The sequence below is a fragment of the Marmota flaviventris genome, chromosome 11 (assembly GCF_047511675.1).
Source record: "Marmota flaviventris isolate mMarFla1 chromosome 11, mMarFla1.hap1, whole genome shotgun sequence".
Lineage (NCBI taxonomy): Eukaryota > Metazoa > Chordata > Mammalia > Rodentia > Sciuridae > Marmota > Marmota flaviventris.
Window position 1 is genome coordinate 8,470,555 of NC_092508.1, and position 24,531 is coordinate 8,495,085.

At 43.3% G+C, this 24,531-nt stretch overlaps 1 protein-coding gene across 11 annotated transcripts; it reads left to right on the top strand.

Annotated features, from left to right (window-relative positions):
* The first annotated feature begins 555 nt into the window (after positions 1-555).
* LOC114097973 (nuclear autoantigen Sp-100-like) lies at positions 556-24,152 on the top strand. Of its 11 annotated transcripts, none has more exons than XM_027942080.2 (11): positions 7,489-7,525; positions 14,546-14,651; positions 14,761-14,917; positions 15,802-15,970; positions 16,768-16,851; positions 18,242-18,310; positions 18,579-18,734; positions 19,375-19,458; positions 22,666-22,770; positions 23,377-23,676; positions 23,764-24,152. In XM_027942080.2, exons 1-10 carry the CDS (start codon positions 7,504-7,506, stop codon positions 23,634-23,636), a joined length of 1,212 nt encoding a protein of 403 aa, XP_027797881.2. In that variant the 5' UTR covers positions 7,489-7,503; the 3' UTR covers positions 23,637-23,676; positions 23,764-24,152. The 11 variants fall into 11 exon arrangements, with proteins under 11 accessions (XP_027797887.2, XP_027797886.2, XP_027797884.2 ...); XM_027942084.2 differs by having other exon boundaries at positions 23,377-23,462; XM_027942086.3 differs by lacking the exon at positions 7,489-7,525 and adding an exon at positions 556-676 and having other exon boundaries at positions 23,377-24,152.
* The last annotated feature ends 379 nt before the right edge of the window (positions 24,153-24,531 follow it).

Below are 24,531 nucleotides of genomic sequence, written 5' to 3' on the forward strand. Positions count from 1 at the left end.
TTCTGTTTTCCCAGGATGGGCAACAGGATGCATTACAAGAGGAGGTATTACTAGACACAGGTGGAGTGTCCCAAATCTGAAAATCCAAAACCCAAAATGCTCCAAAATTTGGGACTTTTGAGAAGTTGAAATGAGGCCTCAAATTTAAAGTTTCGCTCTAACCTCAAGCCACTGTCCCATCAAAATAGACACTGAAAATACTGTGTAAAATTAACTTCAGGCCAGGTGTACAAGCTAAACATAAAACATAAAAGAATTTAATGTTTAGGCTTGGGTTCCTTCCCCAAGATATCTCATTATGCACACACAAATATTCTAAAATCTTAAAAAAATCAAAACGGAAACACTTCTGGTTCCAAATATTTCAGGTAAGGCCTATTCAACCTTACTTCTAAAGGGGACTGTGCCATAACAAGTTCCTGCCACCAGAGGGTACTGTACACTTTCTGGCAATTCGGAGAAAGAAAAGGGGTACTGAAATTCTGTGGGGAGAGAACCATATGGTACAATGCAAATTTCAACTAAGGTTTCACTTACTAACATTAGAACAACAATAATAAAAAAATTCCACCACGACGACGTTCTTACTTTCATTCTGCTCTGCGTGCTCCAGCTGATTAGAACTGTCGCCCTGCGGAAGGCTGGGTCGGGATCCAGGAGGATCCCCGGACATCAGGTTTTTCCTTGGACGGTGCTGGGAGGGTGTGGGGGGCAGAAGCGGGTGGAGGGAGTACCTTGCAGGGTGGAGGGGAGGGCAGACTCCCTCTACCCTCTGAGGGTTGCATTACTGAGTCTATGAAATAAACGGACAGCTGGCAGGTGAACACCAGCTTTAAAAGGGGCATAAATTTAGCTGGGTGCAGTGGTGCACGCCTGTAATCCCAGTGACTCGCGAGGATGAGATAAGAGGATCACAAGTTCGAGGCCAGCCTCCGCAATTTAGCGAGGCCCTAGGTCAAAAATAAAAAGGGGTGGGTAGCTCAGTGGTAAAGCGCCTCTGGGTTCAACAACGAAGTGTGCAAATTTATTACCTGCGTGGGAGCGAATAGGAAAGAAAGAGACCATCTCATACCAGTGAGAGGAGAGGGAAAAGATGTATGGGGTCCTTAGAAGAAATGACAGTTTGTGACAAAGCTCATCTGAATGTGTGTTGACTTCTAGTCTCACCTGGGTGCGAGTTAATCTGATTACCTAGTTGGACGAAACTCCCTGATGCAAGTGAACTCCTTTTGGAGGCTCTGTCTTTAGGCGGAAGGGGGCAGGGCGGAGCCAGCCCCTCCTGCAGTCGCTGTTTTGCTGGGGTCTTCGGCTCCAAGGGATCAGTGGACCAAAGAGGCCGATTTGGGGGCTGCATTTCCTGAGCTCCGAGGGTTCGGGGTGGGGGCAGTTTACCAGCTGCGGGGAAGAGCCTGCTGCAGGTTCGGTGCGACGCGTGGCTTCAGCGGCGAATCTCGGCCCCAGGCTGGACGGGGAGGAGGCTGCAGCGAGGACCCGGGCTCCGGGGCTGGACCTCGAGCGAGCGCGGGTAGGAGCCGGGGCAGCCCCGGAGGCTCCCCGCCCTTGGGTTGCATAAGCGCCCGAGTCCCGCGCTCGGATTGCACCAGCCGGATCCACCATCGTCCCGGAAAGGGACTCGCGGCCCGGAATCCCTTCCCCAGTGGAAGAGCGAGGAGCATGGCCAGCGATTTCCTGGTCATCCTCAGTCCTTTCCTTGTTTAGTTTTCGGTTAAATCGTTAAGTCTCAGACCCAAGTGTCACTGCACACAAGGGCCCGGGTGTGGCCGAATGGAGGGAGGCGAGGGGCCCTGGGAGGCTGGCTTGAGGCCTGGCCCCAGCATCTGGGCCACCACTTCTTCTAGACCGAGTGAGAAGCTCAGTTGTGCCTCTGAGAAGTTTCTGGTGTTTGTGACTCGTTGGCTGCGAGCTCTCGCTCTCACTAAGCCCAGACTTTGTCCCTGCCCCATTGGCTTTTGTGTTGGGTTGTGCCCAGTCTTTCGTTCTGTATTGGCTCTCCAGAGAGCGCCACGTGATTACCTAGTTGGAATAATTGATCTGAAGCCACAAGTTCAAATAATGAGTGCCCTCCCATTATTATTATCATTATTAATTGTGATAAAACAGACACAATATCATTTGTCCATCAATATGATATTTTACCCTTATATTATCATCAGTGACATAAAATACTTTCCCTATGTGGTATGACCATAATCACTCTATTTCTAAAACTATTTTCATCATTCCCAATATAAATTCTCTACCCAATGAAGAAACAACAGCGCTGTGGTCCTCTGGAAACCTCTGCCTGTCTTTCGGTTTCTGTGAGTCTGCTGTTCACAGTAACTCATGTCAGTGCAATTACACTTTTGTCTTATATCTGGCTTATTTCATTTAGGCTAATGTTTTCAAAATCTATCCATGTCATAGTACATGTCAAAATGTTATTCCCTTTTACAGCCGAATAGTGTGCCATTGTATTTGCCACTGAGTGCTACTATAAATATGGGTATGTGATATACATTTGAGACACTGTTTTCACTTCTTGTGGATATACACCAAGGAGTAGAATTGCCAGGTCATATTGTGGAGGGCTCGTATGCTCAAAACTGAGAAACATTGCTGAAGGAAATTAAAGAAGGTCTAAAAATGAAAAGATAACCCATATTCATGGATAGGAGAATTAAAATTGTTAGGATGTCAATACTATCCAAAGTGATGAACAGATGCAACATAATCCCTATCAAAATTTCAATAGCCTTTTTCACAGAAATGGAAAAGCTGATCCTCAGATTCATATGGAATTACAAAGGTTCCTGAATAGCCAAAACAATCTTGACAAAGAATGAAATTGGAGTCTCACACTCTACGATTTTGAATTTTACTTTAAATCTACAGTAATTAAAACACTATGGTACTAACATAAAGACTAACATATGGACCAAAGACATGGAATAGAGAGTCAGAAGTAAACTCTTTGGAGGGTAGAGTATGGGAAATTAAACTCAGGGGCACTCAACCATTGTGCCACATCTCCAGCCCTATTTTGTATTTTATTGGAGACAGGGTCTCACTGAATTGCTTAGGGCCTTGCTGTTGCTGAGGCTGAATTTGAACTCTTGATCCTCCTGCCTCAGCCTCCCAAGCTGCTGGGATTATAAGTGTGTGTCCGCCATGCCGGCTCAGAACTAAATTCTTATATATATAATTGTATAATTGATCAATTTTCTTTTTTTTTATTGATCAATTTTCAACAGGGATACTGAGACCATTTAATGGGAGATAGAAGAGTCTTTTCAACAAATGGTGCTGGTAAAACTGGATAGTTACATTAAAAAAAAAATAAAATTGGATCCTTACCATAAAAACTAACTCGAATACCTAAGCTTAAGAGCCAAAATACAGAACTCATAGAAGAGGACATTGGGGAAAGTCTTGGAAATGATACCAAAAGCACAGACAACGAAAGAAAAAGTAGCTAAATTAGACTTCATAAAAATTAAGGATTTTTGTGCATCTAAAATTAAGTTGACATGTGTTATTTTGTTTCCATTTTAAAAAATTTTAGCCATACAGATTTGAAATGGTATCTCATTAAATTTTGATTTTGATTTCCCTAATAACTAATAGTGTTGAGCCTTATTATATACTTACTGATCATTTGCATACTTTCCTTGCAGAAGTGTCTATTCATATCCTTTGCCCATTTTATCGCATTGATATTATAATTATTTTTTTGAGTTATAGGAGTTTTTTATATTTCTGTATATTAAGCTCTTATCAGATATATGATTTTTAAACATTTTCTTTTTACTCTCTTAACTTTTCCCTTGCTAAAGAGTTGCATGAGTCTCTTATGTACTTTGGGGCTTAGTGCTGTAGGAGTTATGTGGCTTCCAAATATTTTCTTCATTCCTCAAGTTGCTTTTTTCCTCTTGGTGAGCATTTCTTTTGCTGTGCAGAAGCTTCTTAGTTTGATGGATCCCATTGTCAATTTTTTTTTTCTCATTGCTTGTGCTTTTGATCTCATATCTGAAAAATCACATGAATAGTATGGAACATTTCTCCTATGTTTTCTTCTAGAAGATTTGTAGTTACACTCAGAAAAATATGGAATTATAATCCCATCTATGTATGATATATCAAAATGCATAAATGCATTCTACTGTCATGTATAACTAATTAAAACAAATAAAAACATTAAAAAAACCTTTAAACCCCTTTGACCTGATTTCTGGGTATAGTGCAAGGGGTGTAAGTTAAGGGTCCAGTTTCATTTCTTGCATGTGAATACCCAGTTTTCCCCACACTCTTTATTGAAGACTCTGCCCTTTCCTCACTGTGTATTCTTGGTGCCTTTATTGAAACTCAGTTGAATGTATGTGTGGGGTTTCATTTCTGTGACTTTCTATTGTGTTCCATTGGTCTATGTTTGTATTTTTTACAAGTGTCATACTCTTTGATTACTGTAGCTTTGTAATATAATTTGAAATCAGGAGGTGTGATGCCTCCAGTGTTGTTCTTCCTTCTCCAGATTGCTTTAGCTGTTTGGGGTCTTTTGTGGCTTCATATAAATTTTAGGATTTTTTTTTTTGTTCTGTGAAAAATATCATTGAAATTTTGATAAGGATAGCACTGAACCTTAGATTACTTTGGATAGTAAGGGCATTTTTAACAATATTATTTCTTCCAATTCATGTACACAGGTTATTATTATTATTTCCACTTATTTGTGTCTTCTACAATGTCTTCCATCAATGTATTATAGTTTTCATTGTACAGATATTTTACCTTGTTGGCTAAATTTTTTCCTATTTTATTCTTTTTGATTCTATTGGAAATGGGAGTATTTTCTTACTTTTTCAGATAGTTTATTGTTTAGTATATAGAAATGTAACTGTTTTTTGTATGTTGATTTTGCATCCTAGGATTTTACTGAAAGCATTCATTAATTCTAAGTTTCTTGGTGGGGTCTTTAGGAATTTCTATACAGATCATGTCATCTGTAAAGAGATAATTTAATCTTTCAAAACCTAGCTCTTAAACTGATTACCTTTTTTTCCCATTTCTTTTTATTTCTTCGAAAGACTTTCTGTTCCCATACTGAATTCTGAGATTTTTTTTTTTTTACAGTATCGGGGATTGAATCCAAGGGCATTTTACCACGAAGATATATCCCCAGCCCTTTTTCTTTTTGTGAAACAGGGTCTTGTTAAGTTGCCCAGGTTGGCCTTGAACTTGTGATCCTCCTGCCTCAGCCTCCCAAGTACTGGGGATTATAGTCCTGTGTCACGGATTATAGTCCTGTGTCACTGGGCCTGGCCTGAAGATTTTTAGCTACAAGTTAACAAATACTTTGATTCAAAGTGGCCTCAATAATGAAATATGTATTACCTTTCGTAAAGGAAAGTCTAACAGGAAGGCAGAGGTTTCAGGGTTGGATGGTCCGTGGCCCAGTGAGGTCTTCAGGCGCTTGGGTACTTTCTGTCTTTCTGCTCAACTTCATCCTAAAGCTGTGGGTTCCCCTCATGGTCATGAGATGGCTTCTAGGAGCAACTGGTGGCAGTTGACTTGTTTGGAGCCACAGGAAGAAGTGTGACTCAGTCCACACAGAAACTCCAGGAAAACCTGTTGTAGCAACTCATCAGTCCACACTGGCTTAGTGACCACCCACGAGCCAGAGGCTGGAAAGGCAGAGGGCTTACCATGACTGGCCTGGACGGGCCTGGGCAGAGGGGATTTGGAGTCGCTCAGAATGCCTTCTCTCTTTGAGCTGAGTGCTCTTCACATAGGCCTTTTAATCAATTTCCTTAGCACTTAGGTTTGTGTTTACTCTCCTGAACCTTAACCAAGAGTCTGATTTGTCTATTATAGAGTAAGGATCCTTGTGGCTTTTTAGCTAGTCACGGATACATCCATGACACGGTTGGATCTGGAACAACAAACGGTTCCCTGCAAGTTATTACCATAGTTAGCCTCTTCCAAGGCGGGAATGTGGCCTCATAAGAGGAGGGAAGATGGGAGTTGAAATAAGCTTTACCCTCAACACACCCACCATGGTCCTCGAGCCTTACTGGAGTTCCAAAGAAAGGAAAGACCAGTAGAAGTTGAGATAGTGGGGTTTGGAATGCCATGCACCCCAGCTCTCAGAGCCTGAAGGTCAAAGGCAGAGACTTTTTCTCAGGGAGGGGTCTTTGGACACTGCCTTGGCCTCAGGAGGGGTGCTTGCAAGAGTTTGGCAATACTTGGGGCTGACCGCCAAACTAGTCCTTAGGCGGGACCCCTGGACTGCTTTTGTCATAAGAATCCCTGGCATTTCTTTAGCTCTCCAAAGTCCGAGAACCAATCCTCAGGGGTCCCTGCTGCCCTGTTTGGAGCTCAGGAGAGCAGCAAAATCAAGATGCAAAAACAAGCTGTGGTGGAAAATCCCTTCCACTGACCAGTGCCTAAGAAACCTGCAACCAACCTCCATCAGTTACGGTGTCTAGTTCCCCATCCGGAAGGAGCTGACCCCTGTATTTGACCTGCAGCTGCCGTTTCAGGGTGAGGTGCTGACAAGCTGGATCTGGGCCTAAGTGAATCTGTCGTCCCTCAGGCTATGAGTGGCACTAATCATGGGGCCTTCACTCCTGCAGGGGTCCTGGCCTTGTGGATCCCCTCCTCTGTGTCTCAGCTGGGCAACCAGGTTCTTATGTTGTGGCTGTAGCTAGAACTCTGTCTAGACCATCCCTAACTTTAGGTGACAGGTCCCAGCACACCCACCAGGGCTGGAGGGGGAAAAGTCTGCTAGGGGGTAAGAAAGCTTGGAGTTGTACCCAGAATTCTATTGGCACTGGCCTAAGCCTGGCTGTCATCTGAGGGAAGGCAGAACAGACAAGCTAGCTGTCACTGCTCTAGTGGCCTGGGAGGGGGCTGAAGCTGCTCTTGGGAGTCAGGAACTACAGTGAGCTCAGTGTTGTCATGGGTGATGTTAGGAAGGAAGGCCTCGGGAGCCAAATCTAATCTGATCATGAACAACTCTTCTCTCTTAAAGTTCTTGAGTGAATTGGAAGAATATGAAAAGGGACTTTCAGAGAGGAGAACTCAGTTCTGGTGTATGATTAGCAGCCTGTGTAGGATGCTGCGATGCAGAACCTTCTGTTACTGGACTAGAATCAGGTGGTCTAGGATCAAAAGGGCTTCTTCTGAACCACGTGAGTCCTACTCCTGCCACCAGTCATCTGAGGAACTCTGACGTCTTTTGCTCTTGGAGTCAGAGGAGTCATTTGAACCCACGTGGGCTGTTGTCTGCTCAGAAGTGGCCCAGACCAAGGCTGGGGTTGGAACTGGGTCTGGCCACTGGGGTGGAGGAAGGAGAAGAAGAGGAAGAGGATTGGGGAAGAAGGGAAAGAAGAAGAGCAGAATGAGAGGCGGGTGGGGAAGGAGGAGGAGGGAGTGGCAGAAGTGGTGAGGTTGCTCAGGGCCAGGTCTCCCTGAGGTCCACTTGTCCTGTGATGGCTGGGAGCAATGACAGCAGAGCCCAAGAGAGGTAGGTCTGCTAAGGGGACAGACCCTGCCTCAGCTTGAACTTTATGACACAGAAATGAGAAGGAGGGGGGAGGAGGGGAGGGAGATGTATCTGCAGCACCTGTAGACGCAGTCTGCCACCCCCTGGTACAAGTGTCCTTATTGGTGTCCTCACTGATGGCCTGGAATCTGTTCCACTCAAATTTATGTGAAGGAAAAAGCCAGCCAAGGCTGGGGAGGACAGAAGGGCAGAAGTCTCTTCCCCCACATGTTCCACTTTGTGGATGGGGAGCCCTTGTCTCTGGGATACCGGTAGCAGTTTGAAGAAATTGGATTCAGTGGAACATCATTTGGAAAACATTGCTGCAGAGCATGCCTGACGCCGGCCCGGCCTCACCTGCTCCCCCTCATCTCAGACTCTGGGTCCACACAGCCTGTCTCCCCCTTGCCTCGCCGTCTCTGCCCCGTGATCCTGCCCAGATGTCCTGCACCTGGTTTTATTTCATGTCTCCACTCTCATTTGCTCCAATTGATCTTTAACTCTATTCTGTCATATTTTCAGTATTTAAAAGAGTCACATTAAATCCTCAAGAGAATGTGTGACCGAATCATCGTGCGCAGGTGTAAATGTAGTTGGATATTTGTGAGTCCACCTGGCCCCTTGGGGTGTAGAGGATCTTGGATCTCATCCCATTGGTCTATGGTCTGTGGTCCCTTTGTGACCATCTCTACTCTCTGCCTAGCTACATTTCCTGTTTTTATATTACCGCAGGTGAGAGTTTTACAAAAACCACATAACCAGGGGCTCCAGTTTCATCAGTATTTTTCTCATAAGCCCCACCCACTGTACCTTTAGGTGCCCACACACTTCTCAACCCCAAAGCCGAGGCCATGTGTTTTATATTTTTGTTATGACAGAATCCTCCTTCAAAATCCGTTCTAGTGATACTACTGTGGGGGAAAAAAACCCCACGCCAAAATGTAGTGTTTTAAAACCACAAAACTGTTCATTTTGCTCTGTGTCTGTGATCTGGGCAGAGCTCAGCCGAGAGGTTGTTTCTGCCCTGTGTTTCTCCTGGTGGCTGGGTTGGGCTGAACTCTGTCTTGAGCCCTGGGCCTGCAAGCTTAGCACAACATCACTTCTGTCATATCCTATGGGTCAAGCAGACACAGAGTCCAGATTCCAGGAAAGGGAACATAAGCCTCACCACCGTATTTAGGGGTCAAAGAATCCTGGGGGGCATGTAAAAGCCCCATCCTACCTTTAATAGGCTCACTGTCTTTACCAAATTGGCCCTGCCTTTGGCCTTTCCCCCTTCTCTCATGATCTCCAGAATCTCTAAGGAGATTCTTCCCACTGTATAATGTAGAACGTTTTAGATCCTCCAGCCTTGTCTCCAAAGTCAAGGTCACAATGTACCCGGCCAACCCGCAGGCCTGAGAGAAGCTTGGGAGTTTCTGGCTTTCCCTTCCCTCCCTTGTGGTTTCTGCAAGGGGATTGACAAAATGGAGACTTAGCTCCTTCCAATATAAACTATGCCACTCCCCCTAGAAATGACTTTGGTCCATTTTGTCCAAATAAACCTTAGGCCCTCTTCCTTTTACATAAACACAGGGTCCCGTGTTTTCTGTAGACCCTTGCCACTGGCCTTCTCCTCCTCTTCACTGGACACTGAATTCCCCGCCCCTCCCCAGGCCTCGTGACTCTGACCCTGTACATCCTCTTCAATCCCCAGCTTCCATGTTCCCACAAGGCTTGAAAAACTTGGAGATTGAAAAAGAAGGCCAAAACATACTTGTGACCTATTTTTTAGCATCATAGATTCTTTTACTTCCCTTTTCTATTTCCTGGGAGAGTCAACATGGGCTTCCTGTTCTGAGCCCTGGTAACCCTGTTGTGGGCTCCAGTCTGGGCCTAGAACACACAGCTGTTTCCCCCAGTGGTGAGTCATTGCCCGTCAGGCTCAGCAGCCTAGAGGTGGTGGGATAGAAAGCCAGTAGGTGGAGGTAGCAAGCTAACAGAGAAGTCTGTATGCCCCTCTGTCATCTTTGCCCATGTGGGCTTTCATACTTACTCATATCCGGTTTAATTCCAAAACTTTGGGCTGGGTTACAAAACCAATTATGTATTGTAATAGGAAAAAACTGAGTTAGGAGATATCAGGTAAACGGCGGTGAATGAGAGCTGCTGGAAAGATGTCACCGACTCTGACTTGTCAACTTTCATATGTCACCTAGATGTGGTAGAACCATTGGAAACCTTAGTTCCCTTTCTCTTGGTGTACACCTGGGAGGATAATTGCTGGGCCCTAGGGTAGTTTTAGTAGACATTGCTAGTTTCCAAAATGGGGATGCTAAATTCTATTCTATCAGCAATGAGAGTTTCCATTACTGTAATTCTCTCAACATTTGATATCATTAGGTTTTTTAAAACTCCTAATCGTTTTGGTGGAAGTACAACAGTATCTCATTGAAGTTTTATTTTGCATTTTCCTAATGTGTCATGATTTATAGGACATTTTCTTATGCTTGTTGTTCATGTAGATATATTGTTTTATGAAATACTTGCTGTTTTGCATGTATTTTAAAAATTGGGGATCGTTTGTATATGCATGTTTCAGGACTTCAATTCTTCAGTATAAATACCAAGGAGTGGTACAGGTGGGTCATATGGTGGTTCCATGCCTAGTCTTTTGAGGAACCTCCGTATTGATTTCCTTAATGGTTGTACTAATTTACAATCCCACCAACCATTTAAAGTGTTCTTTTTCTCCACATTCTCTCCAGCATTTACTATTGTTTGTATTCTTTTTTAAATATAATTTTTATTCTAATTTGTTATATTTGAAAGCAGAATACATTGCAATTCATATTAAACATATAGAGCACAATTTTTCATATCTTTGGTTGTATACAAAGTATATTCACACCATTCTTGTCTTTTGTTTCTATTCTTGATGACTGTCATTCTGACCGGTGTGAGATGGAATCCCAGTGTAGTTTTGATTTGCACTTCCCTAATTGCTAATGATGTTGAACATTTTTTTCATACATTTGTTGGCCATTTGTAGCTCTTTTGAGAAGTGTCTATTTAATTCATTTGCCTACTTATTGAGTTTTTTTTTGTGTTTTTATGTTGTTTTTTGAGTATATATATATATATATATATATATATATATATTCTAGACACTAATCCTCTGTCAAAAATGTAGCTGGTAAAAATTTTTCTCGCATTCTGTAGGTTCTCTCTTCACGTTCCTAATTGTTTCCTTTGCTGTTCAGGAGCTTTTAAATTTGATACCATCCCGTTTAAACTTTTGGTGTTGCCTACTGAGCTTTAGGTGTCCTCTTGAGAAAGTGGTTGCCTGTGCCTATATGCTGGAGTGTGGACCTTATGTTCTCTTCTAGGAGTTGTGTAGTTTCTGGTCTAATTTCTAGGTCTTTGATCCATTTTGAGTTGATTTTTGTGCAGGGTGAGAGACAAGGGTCTAGTTTCATTCTCCTACATATGGAAAGCCAGTTTTCTTAGCACCATGTGTGGAAAAGACTGTCTTTGCTCCAGTGTATGTTTTTGTCACCTTTGGCAAGAATCAGATGACTGTAGATGTGGGGGTTTGTCTCGGTCTTGTATTGCTTACCATTGGCCTCTGTGTCTGTTTTCATGCCAGTTCCATGAAGTTTTTGTTACTATAACTTTGTAAAATTTGAAGTCAGGTATTGTGATGCCTTTAGCATTGGCTTTTTGGCTTAGGATTGCTTTGGCTATTCTGAGTCTTTTATTTTTCCAAATGAATTTTAGGACTTTTTTTTGGTATTTTGATGGGGATTGCATCGAGTCTCCATATTGCTTTTGGTAGTTTGACCATTTTAACCATATTAATTCTGCCTATTCATGAGCATGGAAGGTCTTTTCATCTTGTGTCTTCTTCAATTTCTTTCTTTGGTGTTCTCTAGTTTTCACTGTAGATGTTTTTCACCCCATTGGTTAGATTTATTCCTAGATATTTTTTTTGAGGCTATTGTGAATGGGATTGTTTTCCTGATTTTTGTCTCAGCAGATCCATTGTTGGTGTGTAGGAAAGCTATTGATTTTACTATGTTGATTTTGTGATCTTCTACCTTGCTGAGTTTGTTTATTAGCTCTAGCAGTCTTTGGTGGAGTTTGTTTTGGATTTTCTAAGTATAGGATTTGCAGACAGTGATAATTTCACTTCTTCATTTCCTAACTTTATTCCTTTTATTTCTTTCTCTTGCCTAATTGACCTGGTTAGAATTTCTAACACCATGTTGAATAGCAGTGGTGAGAGTGGACATCCTTGTCTTGTTCCAGATTTTAAAGAAAATGCTTTCAGTTTTTCCCCATTTACTATGAGGTTGGCTTTGGGTTTTTTGAAGATAGCCTTCATGTTGTTGAGGTAGGTTCCTTTTATCCCTATTTTATTCTTTTTTTTTTTTTTAATCATGAATGGGTCCTGAATTTTGTCAAAGGTTTTCTCTGCATCCACTGAAATGACTAAGTAATTTTTGTCTTACTTCTATTTATGTGATGAATTACATTTATTGTTGTGTATATGTTAAACCATCCTTGCATCTCTGGGATAAAACCAATTTGACCATTATATACAATCTTCTTAATATGTTGTTGATGCAATTTGTTAAGATTTTATTAAGAATTTTTGCATCTAAGTTCATCAGGGATAGTCTTTAGTTTTCTTTCCTTGATGTGTTTTTATCTGTTGTTGGTATGAGTGTGACACTGGCTTCATAGAATTAACTTGGAAGTGTTTCATCCTTTTCTATTCCATGGGATAATTTGAGGAGCAATGACATTAGTTATTCTTTTAAAAGTCTGGTAGAATTCAGCTGAAAATCCATCCATCTGGTCCTGGGATTTCTGTGTTGGAAGGTTATTACCGCTGATATCTCATTACTAGTTATTGGTCTGTTTAGATTATCTATGTCATTGTGGTTCAATTTTGGTAGGTTGCATGTGTCTAGATATGTATCCATTTCTTCTAGCTTTTCCAAATCATTGAAGTATAAGTTTTCAAAAATAGTCCCTCATGATCCCATGGATTCTGTGATGTCTGTGGTGATTTCTCCATTTTTACCTCTAATTTTAGTAATTTGGCTCTTCTCTCTCTTTCTTTTGGTTAGTTTGGCTAACAGCTTATCAGTCTTGTATATCTTTTCAAAGAACTAACCCTTCATTTCATTGATCCCTGTTATTGCTTATTTAGTCTCAATTTCATTGATTTTGGTTCTGATCTTCATTATTTCCTTCCTTCTACTGGTTTTGGAATTGGTTTTTAGAAGTTTCTCTCACCAAATGTTTTGTGACTTTCAGTATTGGGTTTTTACACATCTTTTGTTAGATTTATTTTTATTCTTGATGGTTCTGTAAGTGATATTGTTTTTCTATTTTTATTCCATTTTCTAATTTGCTAGTATCTAGAAACATAATTAATGTTGGTCTCAAATCCAGTTACCTCACTAAAATTACTAATTAATTCTTATAGTTTATTTAGAAACTCTTTAAAAATTTCTGTAAATAATGGTAGTTATTAGGTTTATTTTTAAAAGTTTCTTTTTATTTTTTTAAGTTGTCAATGGACTTTATATTTTATTTATTTATATGCAATGCTGAGAATCAAATTCAGTGCCTCACACATGCTAGGCAAGTACTCTGCCACTGAGCCACAACCCCAGACCTAAAAATTTCTTTTCCTCACCTATTACATGGGCTAAGATTTACAGCAAATGTTAAATGAAAGAGGTGACAGTAGACATCTTTGTCTTGTTCTCCAATTGAATGGGAAGGATTTACCATTTCATATTTAAGTATAATGTTTGCCATTAGGTTTTTTGTTTGTTTGTATACTTAAGATTCATAAAGTTATTTTCCATAATTTTTCTGGGGGTTAAAAAAATCTTGAACAGATATTGAATTTCAATTGTTGTAATTGCTTTTTCTGGATCAATTGAAGTTATCATGTTTTCCTCCTTTCTTCCTGTCAATGTGGTGACATACATTTTCTGATTTTTAAACGCTAAAAAGTTCTTGTTTTCCTGGAATAAGTCACACTTAGTCATGACATATTATCTCTTTTACCTGTTGCTGGATTTGAGTTGCTAATGTTTTGTTGGCATTTTTTCATCTATGTCAATGAGAGATATCGACCTATATTTTTATATATATATATTTTGTAATGTCTTCGTCAGTTTTTTGCATCGGGATTATGCTGTGGTTTTATATAGCAAGTGTGTTTTGTTTTCTTTATTCATTGAAAGACTTTGAGTAAGTTTGATAATATTCTTCCTTAATTGTATGTTTTGAACAACTTGTGAGTGAAGTCATCTAGATTGATTTTTTTCTTGGCTGGGAGAATCATCTTGAAATGTTTTTACTTTTGATGTTTTTTATTAGAGCATTATATTATACATAATATTGAGGTTCATTTTGACATAATCACACAAGCATGGGGTATAATTTGCTCCACTTCACTCTCCAGTACTTTCCCTTCCCTCTGTTCCCTTCTCTACTAAACCTATCTTCCTTCTATTTATTTATAGTATTTTTAAAATTAGTGATTTATAGATATACAGAAATGTGAGATTCAGTGTGGTATATTCATACTGTACACAGCATAATTTGGTCAATTTCATTCCATTGTTCCTCTCTTCCTGTCCTTCCTCCCTCTTTCTCAATCCCCTTCCTCTGCTCCACTGACGTCTTTTCTGTTTCCATAGGATGCCCCTATTTTGGTCTAGCTTCCACATATTAGAGAAAACATTTGACCCTTGGCTTTCTGAGTCTGGCTTATTTCACTTAGCATGATTTTTCCAATTCCCTTTACTTATCAGAAAATACCATAATTTCATTCATCTTTATGTCGGAGTAAAACTTCATTTTATGTATCTATTCATCTGTTGATGGGCACATGGGCTGGTTCCATAACTTGTTATCGTGAGTTGTGCTGCCATAAACATTGATGTGCCTGTGTCACTATATTATGCTGATTTTAGTTCTTTTGGTGATCAGATGGTGGTTCCATTCCAAGTTTTTTGAGGAATCTCCATAGTGCTCTCCAGAATTTGCAGTTCCATCAAGAATGTTTAAGTGTACATTTCCCCACACATTCTTGCCGGTATTTATTATTATTTATATTCTTGAGGATTGCCATTCTGCCTGGAGTGAGATGAAATCGCAGTTGAAATCTTGATTTTTTTTTTCTACCATTGTATTTTTTTCCTCAGGATGTTTGCAATGGTCAAGAATAAGGAGATATTTTGTGATATATTTTTCAACCACTTCAAGAAAAATAAAGTGGAGATAGCAACTGCAATAACAAAGCTGTTTCCTTTCCTAGAGGGCCTCAGAGACCGATCCTTTATCACCGAACAAATCTATGCTGTAAGTGAGTTCATTACATCGCCCCACAGTAACCCAGTCCCACATTAATTCATGTTTGGCTTCGTGGATTCAAAGCTTAGTATGTCACTCACTGGCTGAGACGCCTTTTATGCTTTGTGTAGGAAGACCCCTTTATCTCCATCACCTGACGAGGCAGAAGATGACAGAACAGGAAGAGGTCATTACAGACACCTCTGTTTCTAACCAAAGCTCTTTTCTGAGGCATAGGTGGGGATGGGGATGGATGGTAATGGTGATATGACTCAATGAAATTCATAAGCAAGATTAAAATAATTAAGAGACTGGAGCTGTATTTTACTGTATTGTTCACATGTGTTCGATAAAATTCTGAGGGAATTTGTGCCATTATAAAACAGAATCATGCCTTGCTATTGTCTCCTGCAAGGCGTTTTAATTTTGCTAGGTGATTCTGCAGCCTTGGGGTTCAATAAGCTTGATCAGTGGGCCCACCTGGAGATATGGAGGGGGAAGCCATCTCTTCCATGTGGGACTGTGCCCTTCCCTTTGTGTTCTTCACAGCAAGGGCAGAGCCACCTCCCCACTCCTTAGAGCACTTCCAGGACTTCTCATACCCAAGATGGGGTGTTAGTGGAGGATGGGGAGGGTACAGTGATTGCCATGTTGTCAACAGAATTACTACAAATCCATTCTTGGAACGTCCTAGGCTGGATGAGAATTTGAAAGTCAAGAGACAGGGCTTACTTGTTCTTTTAAACAGGTGATCAAATATTCAAGAAGTTCTAAAATATTACATGAAAAATTATAGTTTAGTTGCACTGAGAAAATAGAGCTTCTATGTGATGACTTCCTCTGTTTGACTTCAAAGCTATGATTTATAAACTTTCCATTGATTTTTTTGAAAGGATTCTCAAGAAGCCTTTAGAAACTTGGTTCCTGTAGCCAGAGTGGTGTACCATGTTCTTGGCCACCTTGAGAAGGTGTTTGATTGGTCACTTCTACAAACCCTGTTCAGCAAAGTGAACCTGAAAGAGTACCCTGGCTTAATACAGATTTATAAAACCTTTGAAAATGGTAATGAATTCTCTCCTCTCCCTTCGGTGTCCAGCTCTACTTTTCATTCATTCACTTAACAAGCATTCATGAAAGGCTGGCTGTGTCCCAGGGCCTGCACTGGGCAGTGTGAACCTAACTAGTCTGGTGTCCTGGCCTCCCCTCATTGACCACATTCCAGGCTCCTGGTTAAGGCATCCCGGGACAATTCCCAGTGTAGGGGGTTCACTCCTGCTTTAGCTGCCAGAGTCCTGCCTTTGCTGCTGGGACCTGAGTCTCCCCTGTATTTCCTTCCCACATCCTCTGTTAGGTCTCTTTGGGATCTTTTCATTCTTCTTACCCAATGAAGCCCAAACTTTCTCCTTCTCTAACTCCATCTTTAAAGCCATTGACCTTTTTCTTTCATCCATATAGATCTCTCTAGGACCTTAGGCTTCTTCAGAAATCCCTGTTTCTTCCCTAAGGTTTAGACAATTCATAGGAATGTTCTGTCTGTAGAATTTTAATTGAGATAACCTTTCACTCCTTCCTGACCATCTTGTTGGGCTATTAATTATTTATGATTTTCCACTACTTCACCATCCTTAAAAACTGAGAGGTTCATCACCTACAGGATTTCAGAGGTTTTGTTTCTTCCCTTGGCTGTCCAAGAGGAAGGGATAAATTATTTTGAGTCTTGAGCCATAGAAATTGAGAGTTACCAAGGGTTAGGAACTCCCCACTGAAAAATAAGAATTCCCAGGTGCTCCCTCTGTGTAATTGTGAGGCGATATTCCCAATCTCTTGCCTGAAAACTCTATTTTTTCCCCTTTGTTCAGTGTTCCAAGAAAAATATGTTTCCCTAAGAAGTGACCCGGAAGGAAGGCAACAAACGTCCATCACTCAGCCAAGCCGTGAGCAAGGTACTTAGGACCGAGTACAAACTTGGTTTTCAGGTTGACTAAGAGGAAAAGGAGACCAGGGACTAAGCTGTGTGAGGAAGGATGGATGCTGGGGGGGAATCCAGGGGAGGTGGTGAAGGTAGATGAGTATTGATTTAGGTTGAATTCCAAAATGGCCTGACTCCGTGAGGTGGCAGAGAGACTTTCTGTCCAATAGTCTGTGGGTGGGGTGGACGGGGAATCTGATGAATGATGAGTTCAAGAGTACCTCCGCGGGAAGCTTCAAAGGGCTCAGAGTAGGGGCCTATCAAGAACAGTGTCCAAGAGGAGCCCTCGTGATGGCAGGAGAGACTGGCATAAATGTGGCAGCTGGGCTGGGGGGGGCAGCTCAGCGGTAGCGTGCCTGCCTAGCGCGTGCAGGGCCCTGGTTCAACCCCCAGCACCCCGTAGATCAACAATGAAACAAATGAACAAGTCAGTAATGAGGTGGTTGTTGTTCAAAAGCAGGAATGCTTCAGGAGAAAAGCTGACCCAAAGAGAGACCCAGAGGAAGGGGCAGAGGTTTGGGGAGAGGAGAGGGTGCTTGAAGAGAGAGAAGCGGGAAGGAGGGGAGAAGTGAAAGGGAGGGGTAAAGGACGCGCACAGGAAGGGGTAGAGAAGCTCGCTCTGACTGAGCCCACCCCGGCTTTTGTGGATTCTGTGCTCAGGCCGCCGCTGGAGGTGTTATCACTTACTGTCCTCTGGTCAGATGAGGAAGTTGAAATCTGGAGGGACCATGGACGGTATTTGCCTGGGGTCAAAGGAGCAAGGGAGAACCCAGGCATTCTGAACCCAGAACCTGCGTTCTTAGCCCCATGCTGCTGCCCGGGTTGTCTAATGAAAAAGGCAGAAACATGAAACCAAAGTACGGGAAGAGGTGCAGACAGAAAGATAAAGGAAACAGAGGATGCCCGGAGAGGGAGGAGTGAGGCAGACCAGTCGCTGATCCTCCCTGGAGGTCACCAAGGAGGAGGCAGACCAGTCGCTGATCCCCACTGGAGGCCACCAAGGAGGAGCCACAGGCTGTGGCAGGAGGCTGTGGTGTGGGAGGGCGGGAACCAGGCGGCCAGGGCTTCTAGGAACTCAGGTAGGGCCATGGGGCAGGCCAGCTGGGGACAAAAGCAGGCCATCTCCAGGTGCCAGAGTAACTCACAGAGGACCCTAGTGAGGGGGCCCAGTGAGACCCTCAGACAGGGCTGCAGCTGACCCAGACCCCACCCTCGAGACTGAAGTCAGGAGGGAACTTCCAGCTCCAGATGAGTCTGGATTGACACTTTGAGGGGTCTCTACCATCTGCGTTGTAAAGACAAAAGAGAGAATGGCAAAACCCATCCTTCAGTTTCTGAGATCAACTTCTAATTTCTTCCCCTAGGAACGGTTGAGAACACGTTTCTGCGAAGACTGACCTGGCCACAGCACTCAGATCCCTCGTCTTACAATGGTCTGTTGCTGTTGCCTCTTGTGGGACCCTTTGCTGTCTTACTCCATTCTGGAATGTTCTGTGAGGCTGCTTCCTTGCGTGACTGATTGCCCAGAACTTTCAACCTTTGCATCTGTAGCTTCTCCAAGTTCGGGATGTAAACAGGAGGGTCTTGAGCCTCTGAGTTACCTAGGAAGGATTCTGGGCCTAAATAGTTGGTTAACTTATCAATGTATTAAAAATTTTGATTTTGATTCATAATGTCACAATGTCATATTTATGAAACCAGAATGTCATCTAGGAGCCATCCTGTTTGGAACTAGAACTAGAACCTCAGAACCTGTCTGGGATGTAAAGTCAAAGCGTATAAAGACAGAACAGCCTATCTGCAGCCCAGAGAAGGCTCTTGGAACTCAACAAGAAAATTATGACTGTGCCCAAGCAGGTAAGGCTGCTGATGTTCTGGCACTTACATGGTGACCAGTAGTGGGCACTATACTATAGTCAGGAGTAGGGGCCGAGTCACACGATCAATGTGAACCCCAAATGACAGCAGGAGAATGGACCAGTGTCCGGTGCAAGGAGCCAATGACATAACAAAAAAGAATACCTTACAATTCCTGAGGGGAGGACAGAAAAAATCCCAGAGACAGAGAAAATAGGATTGGAGACTGGAATAGAGAATGGGAGAGTTTGGAGGAAGGGAGTAGGCAACAGAGCACAGAGAGTGAGGAGTGAGCTGGGACTGTCTCTGGAGGTGAGGGAGAAGGGAAATGCGATGGCAGGAGAAGTCAGGGCGAGAGAAGCTGGTGGAGCCCAGGAAGCGAGAGGCTTTCCTTTGGTAGAAGCCGCAATGTCTGGATTCTGGTTCCTGGTGGCAAATTGAGAAGGAGAGAGAGAGAACGAATCTAACAAGGTGGAACGCAGCAGCTCAGAGCAGGACTTGGCCGGAGCCTGGCTGGGCTCCTTGGCGAGGAGTATGTCCTCTGTGGTGTCCAAGTGTCCAACCTCAGAGCTCCGGAGGGTCACACCGTGGTTATTTCTCAGCCATGGTGCTGGTCGCTCCTTTCCTTTGATCTCTTCAGTTGCTGGTGAATTCAGTGCTCTCCCAATGAAGAGAGAGGAAGGGTCAGAAGAGAAGCCCAGCCCCCTGCAGCGAGGTGGACAAGGTAACTGGGCCTGAATCCCACATCTAAACAAACTGTTACCTGATTAGATCACCGTGTGGAGGAAGAAAAGTCTTTCACCCCAACTCCCTGCGCCCCTCTTGGCTGAGAGCCACTGCTGCTGCCCCTAGATGCAGCCAAGCAGCCACACTAAGCTCGTGGGACAAGGCATGGTGAGGGCTGGGCATCACTGCTGCTGCCTCTGCAGCCTCCATACTTGGTAGGGCTGTCATTGTTGCAGTGACAGCCACCCTGGTTCTTTGGCAGCTGAGGCAGCGCTGCTTTAAATAGAGCTGCTCACTGGGTTGCCCTCAAGACATTTGCTGGGGATTTTCCACCACCTCCTGCAGTGGTGGTGGTTAGCACCTCCCCCACCTCATGACAGCTGACTGCAGAAGACTCAGCACCCGTGTGCAAACCCCAGTGCTGAGAGCTCAGAGTGGCACGATGGTGCAGAAATTCTGCGTTTAGCAGCTAACTGTGCGCCTGCGGGAGCCCACCCCTTTGGCCTATATAAGCTTGGTTTTTCTCATCTTTTGAGTGTCAGTCCGGGAAAGCTCCATCCCAGGTACCACCTCCCTTGTGCTGCAGCAAAAGCCCCAGTTAAGTTCATTCAGATGCTTTGATTTTGCCTATTCATGATTTCTATCTCAGACTGCATCCTCATCGGCCAAGCTGGTCACACTAGGAGCTGTTAACACTGAAGGCTGGTGAGGGGGGTTGCCAGCTCTTGGAGTTGTTAACGCTAAGAGCTGAGAGCTGATCCACCTGCAATTTATAACAGCTTCCATCTTCCTTAGCCAAGTGGCCCCAATTACATGTTGCCAGCCCAGACCTGTCCTCTCAGCTCACTCACCTAATAACCTGAAATCTCCCCATGAACCATCTTGCTTGGATGCCTTCCAGAAATCTCAGGTTCAGTGCTACCAAAAGGGAGCTCATCATCTTGCGTGAAACTAGGTCCCCCTCCACCTGATCCTCCTCCTTCTCCTTTGCCAGGGTTTTCTCTTTGGTAATGTGGACAAGTGTCCAGTTTTTCAAGCAAAATCTCAGAAATTCTCCTAAGTCCTTCTGTCCTCCAGCTTCAGGTCCCATCAGTCACTCAGTCCTGAGGGCGTGACCTGGCAATAACATGGCCATTTTTTCTTTCTGTTGCCAGGACTGTAATACAAATCAGATTGCTGATAACTCTCTCTTGAACTTCAGCTGAGGTGCTTACAGAAGTATGGATGTGTTCACGCCACTTTTCTACCTGAACCCCAGTGTCTTTAACAAAGCTTGGGATTCATGGAATGTCCTTCACTAGGCTCCCAAGGCTCAGGCCACACAATCCTTCCTGTTTCCCCAGCCTCTATTCTTTCACTCCAAGAAGTCCTGCTGAGCCCCGTGATACTCCAGTTGCTTTTGCCCTCACTCTGTCTTCTATTTGGATCTGTTTTCTTGGCTTCTTCCCTAATTTGGCGGTCTCCTGCCTACGTGATACTTCCTTCGGAAAGCCTCTTCCTGGTCTCACCCAGGACTGCAGGTTTGCAGAGTGCTTCTCACCTCCTATGAGGCAGCACTCACTGTGCCAAAGTGGTGAGCATGTGCCATCTGTGGTGGACTGTGTGATCACGAGGCAGGGACCACATCTGACCTCTTCCTGCTGTGTCCTCTGAACCTAGCACGGGATCTGGCACATAATAAAACCTCAATTACTATTTATCAGGAAATGAAAGTATTCATATTTCGGTACCCTGAAAATTGGACACATATTTTGGTAAACATGATACTATTGATGTATTCATATTGAAAGCTTTACAAAAACAGTTTTAAGGATTGTATTTATACTTAGAGTTGTCCCTCAGTATCAGTTATTCCTCCCCATGGATACCAAAATCAGGGATGCTTGAGTCCCTTATATAAAATATCATAGTATTTGCCTATACAAATGCTCTGGTATACTTTAAATTATCTCCAGACAACTCGTAATACCTAATACACTATAAGTGCAATGTAGTTGGTTTACTCTATTGTCTAGGAGATAATGATGAGAAAAATAAGCTTATACATGTTGAGTATAGATATATTTTCCCAAGTATTTTTGACCTGTGTTTGATTGAATCTGTGGATGCAGAACCCCCAAATTGGAGGGTCCACAGTATATGTAACAAGCTACCTTTGTGAAAATTATCATAAGAATTAAGAACTTAAGATCTTTTTTTATTATTTGCTCTTTTTAGTTATATATGACAGTAGAACATTTTGACATATTAAACTTACATGGAGTATAACTTCCATAAGGTGGTTGTACGTGATGTGGAGTTACAATGGTTGTGTATTCAATATGAACATAGAAAAGTCATGTCTGATTCATTCTACTGTCTTTCCTATTCCCATCCCCCTGCCCTTCCCCTCTTCCCCCCATTTATTGTTACTTGTATTCTTGATGATTGCCATTCTGACTGGAGTGAGATGAAATCTCAGTGTAGTATTAGTTTGCATTTCTCTAATTGCTAGAGATGTTGAACATTTTTTCATATATTGATCTTATTTCTTCTTCTGTGAAGTGTCTATTGAGTTCCTTTGCCCATTTGTTGATTGGGTTATTTGGTTTTTGTGTGTGTGTGTTTGTTAACTTTTTTGAGTTCTTAAATATATCCTGGGGATTAATGCTCTGTCTGAGGCGCAGGTGGCGAATGTTTTCTCCCATTGTGTAGGCTCTCTCTTCACATTCTTGATGGTTTCCTTTGCTGTGAAGAAGCTTTTCAGTTTGAATCCATTCCATTTATTGATTCTTGATTTTACTTCTTGTGCTTTAGGAGTCTTGTTGAGGAATTTGAGAACTTAAGATCTTAATCAAGTTGAGAATTAAGTTAGTTATATTAAAACATCAAGTTTGGCCAAGATAATTATCAGTAAGTAGATGAGTATAGCAGGTAAAGGTGAAAGAGGGGAAAAAAAAAACATGCAGAGTTCAGGGTGAAAAGGGAAGCACTTGAGAAGGTGGGACAGAAAGCAAGGTGCAGATGGAGTGGAGATGAGGCCAGGAGGTGAAGTCGGCAGTAGAGTCATCCCCTGGCGTCAAGTGCAGGGAGAGGGCAGGATACCACGCAGCTTTGGATTTATACATTGCATTTATAGTGTATTAGGTATTATGAGTTGTCTGGAGATAAGCGGCTTTTTAAGGGGGACAGATACAAATTCTTTAAGAATCACTCTTTGTTGTAGGGGCAAGGCGATGCAGATACGAGGATCTGGTGCCCACTTCCCTTGTGAGTCCGGAGGACCAGCAGAAGGCAAGGACCATGCAGAGCCAAGTGGACGAAATCATAGGTAAGACTGACAGGTCACCTGGGACCCTGTGAGTGACCCCAAAGGTGACCGCCTGGGCATGTCGTTGGAGGCCAGTCGGTGGCCTGGAGAGCACAGGATGAATGCAGAGAGACCTGGACTCTGGCGCTCAGTCCAGAGAACTTTGACTCAACAAGGCAAGTTTGTGGGGAATGAGAATGTACCCAGAGACCTGCGAGGGGCGGGGAATAGCAAAGAGGACATATATCGGCAAGGATGCCAGGTGGGTGCGGGGTAGAGGTGTGAGGATAAAGAAGGGCAGAAACAGGAGGCACCCGACAGGGAACACAGAGGCGGAGAAGACAAGGAAGTGGGAGCTGGCAGAGGCCAGGAAGTGGGTAGAGACAGCTGGAAAGGAAGAGGAGAGTGAGGGAGAGGGAAATGGAGATCAAGACAATCAAGGCTGGCCAGTGGCCATCTTGGCGTGCAATGGCAGAAACCAGAAAGATCACAGGAGCCGAGCCATTCCTGCCTAACAGTCACCCAAACTTCTGAGTCTTCTCCAGTGTCCCTGTGTTATGTATGGGTGTCCAGCTGTGCTGGCTTCTGAGTCACACTGACGTCCCTCACAGATTTGTTTCTCTGCAGTTATCAGCAGTGAGGACTCGCAATCCAGTGACGAGGAAGAGCCCCAGGTGTCTCCTGCTCAGCACCAAGGTGCAGGATTCAGGCGGGTGAGGAGGGCGCGGACCTCTGCCCCGGACTCCAGGATCTTAGAGCTCCTGCTTGCTGGTGCACATGGCTCGGAGGGCACTGCCAGCCAGGGCCCTGCTAACCCTGGGCGCCCATTCTTCACACTTGCCTCGGCTGGCCCTTTGGGAAACGTGGGAAAGGGCGGTTCTCCCTGACTGCTGCCTTCACGTCTGAATGTCTGCGTAGAGACAGGATGTATGTTTCTGTTTTACACCTTTTTCCTTCACGTGGTTGTACATATGATAGTATAACAAAAATTACATAATTTGTCTTTGTCTCCAGTTCTTGATCCAGAGTGGTAAAACCTCTGGAATTTCCAGTGAGAAGAGCATCTTTTAAAAATCAAGCATATGATTACAGGGTTAGATCTTTCAGCCCCACTTCTCGACCTCTGGGGAGAAGAGAGGAATGGAAGATTGAGTGCATCAACAATGGCCAATAATAAAATGTCATGTCTGCACAATGACAGCTCAGAAAAGCCTCTGAACAATGGGGTTCAGGGGCTTCCTAGTTGGTGAAGTCACCGATGTGCTGGGAGCTGAAGAGAGCACACACCTCTCCTTCCCCTGCGCCCCCCCACCCCCACTGTCTGCTACACACATACCTTGCTCTACCATTTGGCTGTTTCAGAGTTGTATTCTTTATAATAAAGCCACAATCACCTAAAACTCTTTTTTGAGTTAATGTAAGTCATTCTGATTCTCTAACCTGAAAAGGGGAGGGTCCTGGGAACTCCCAGATATGGAGGCTGCTAGACAAAAATGTGGGTGACCTGATCACAGGGCTTCTTATACTAGACTCTTTCCAGCCATGGGCCTCTGTTGTCACTGATAACAACTGGGTCATGATTCTGAGTCAATCTTGTCTTTTCAATTCATACTTTATTTTTATTTATTTTTGTTAGGAATGTGAGAATTCTTGTTTATTTATTTATTCTAATTAGGTATATACAACAGCAGAATGCATTTTGGTTCATTGTATACAATTGCAGCTCAACTTTTCATTTCTCTGGTTGTACCTGATGATGGCATCACACCATATGTGCAGTCA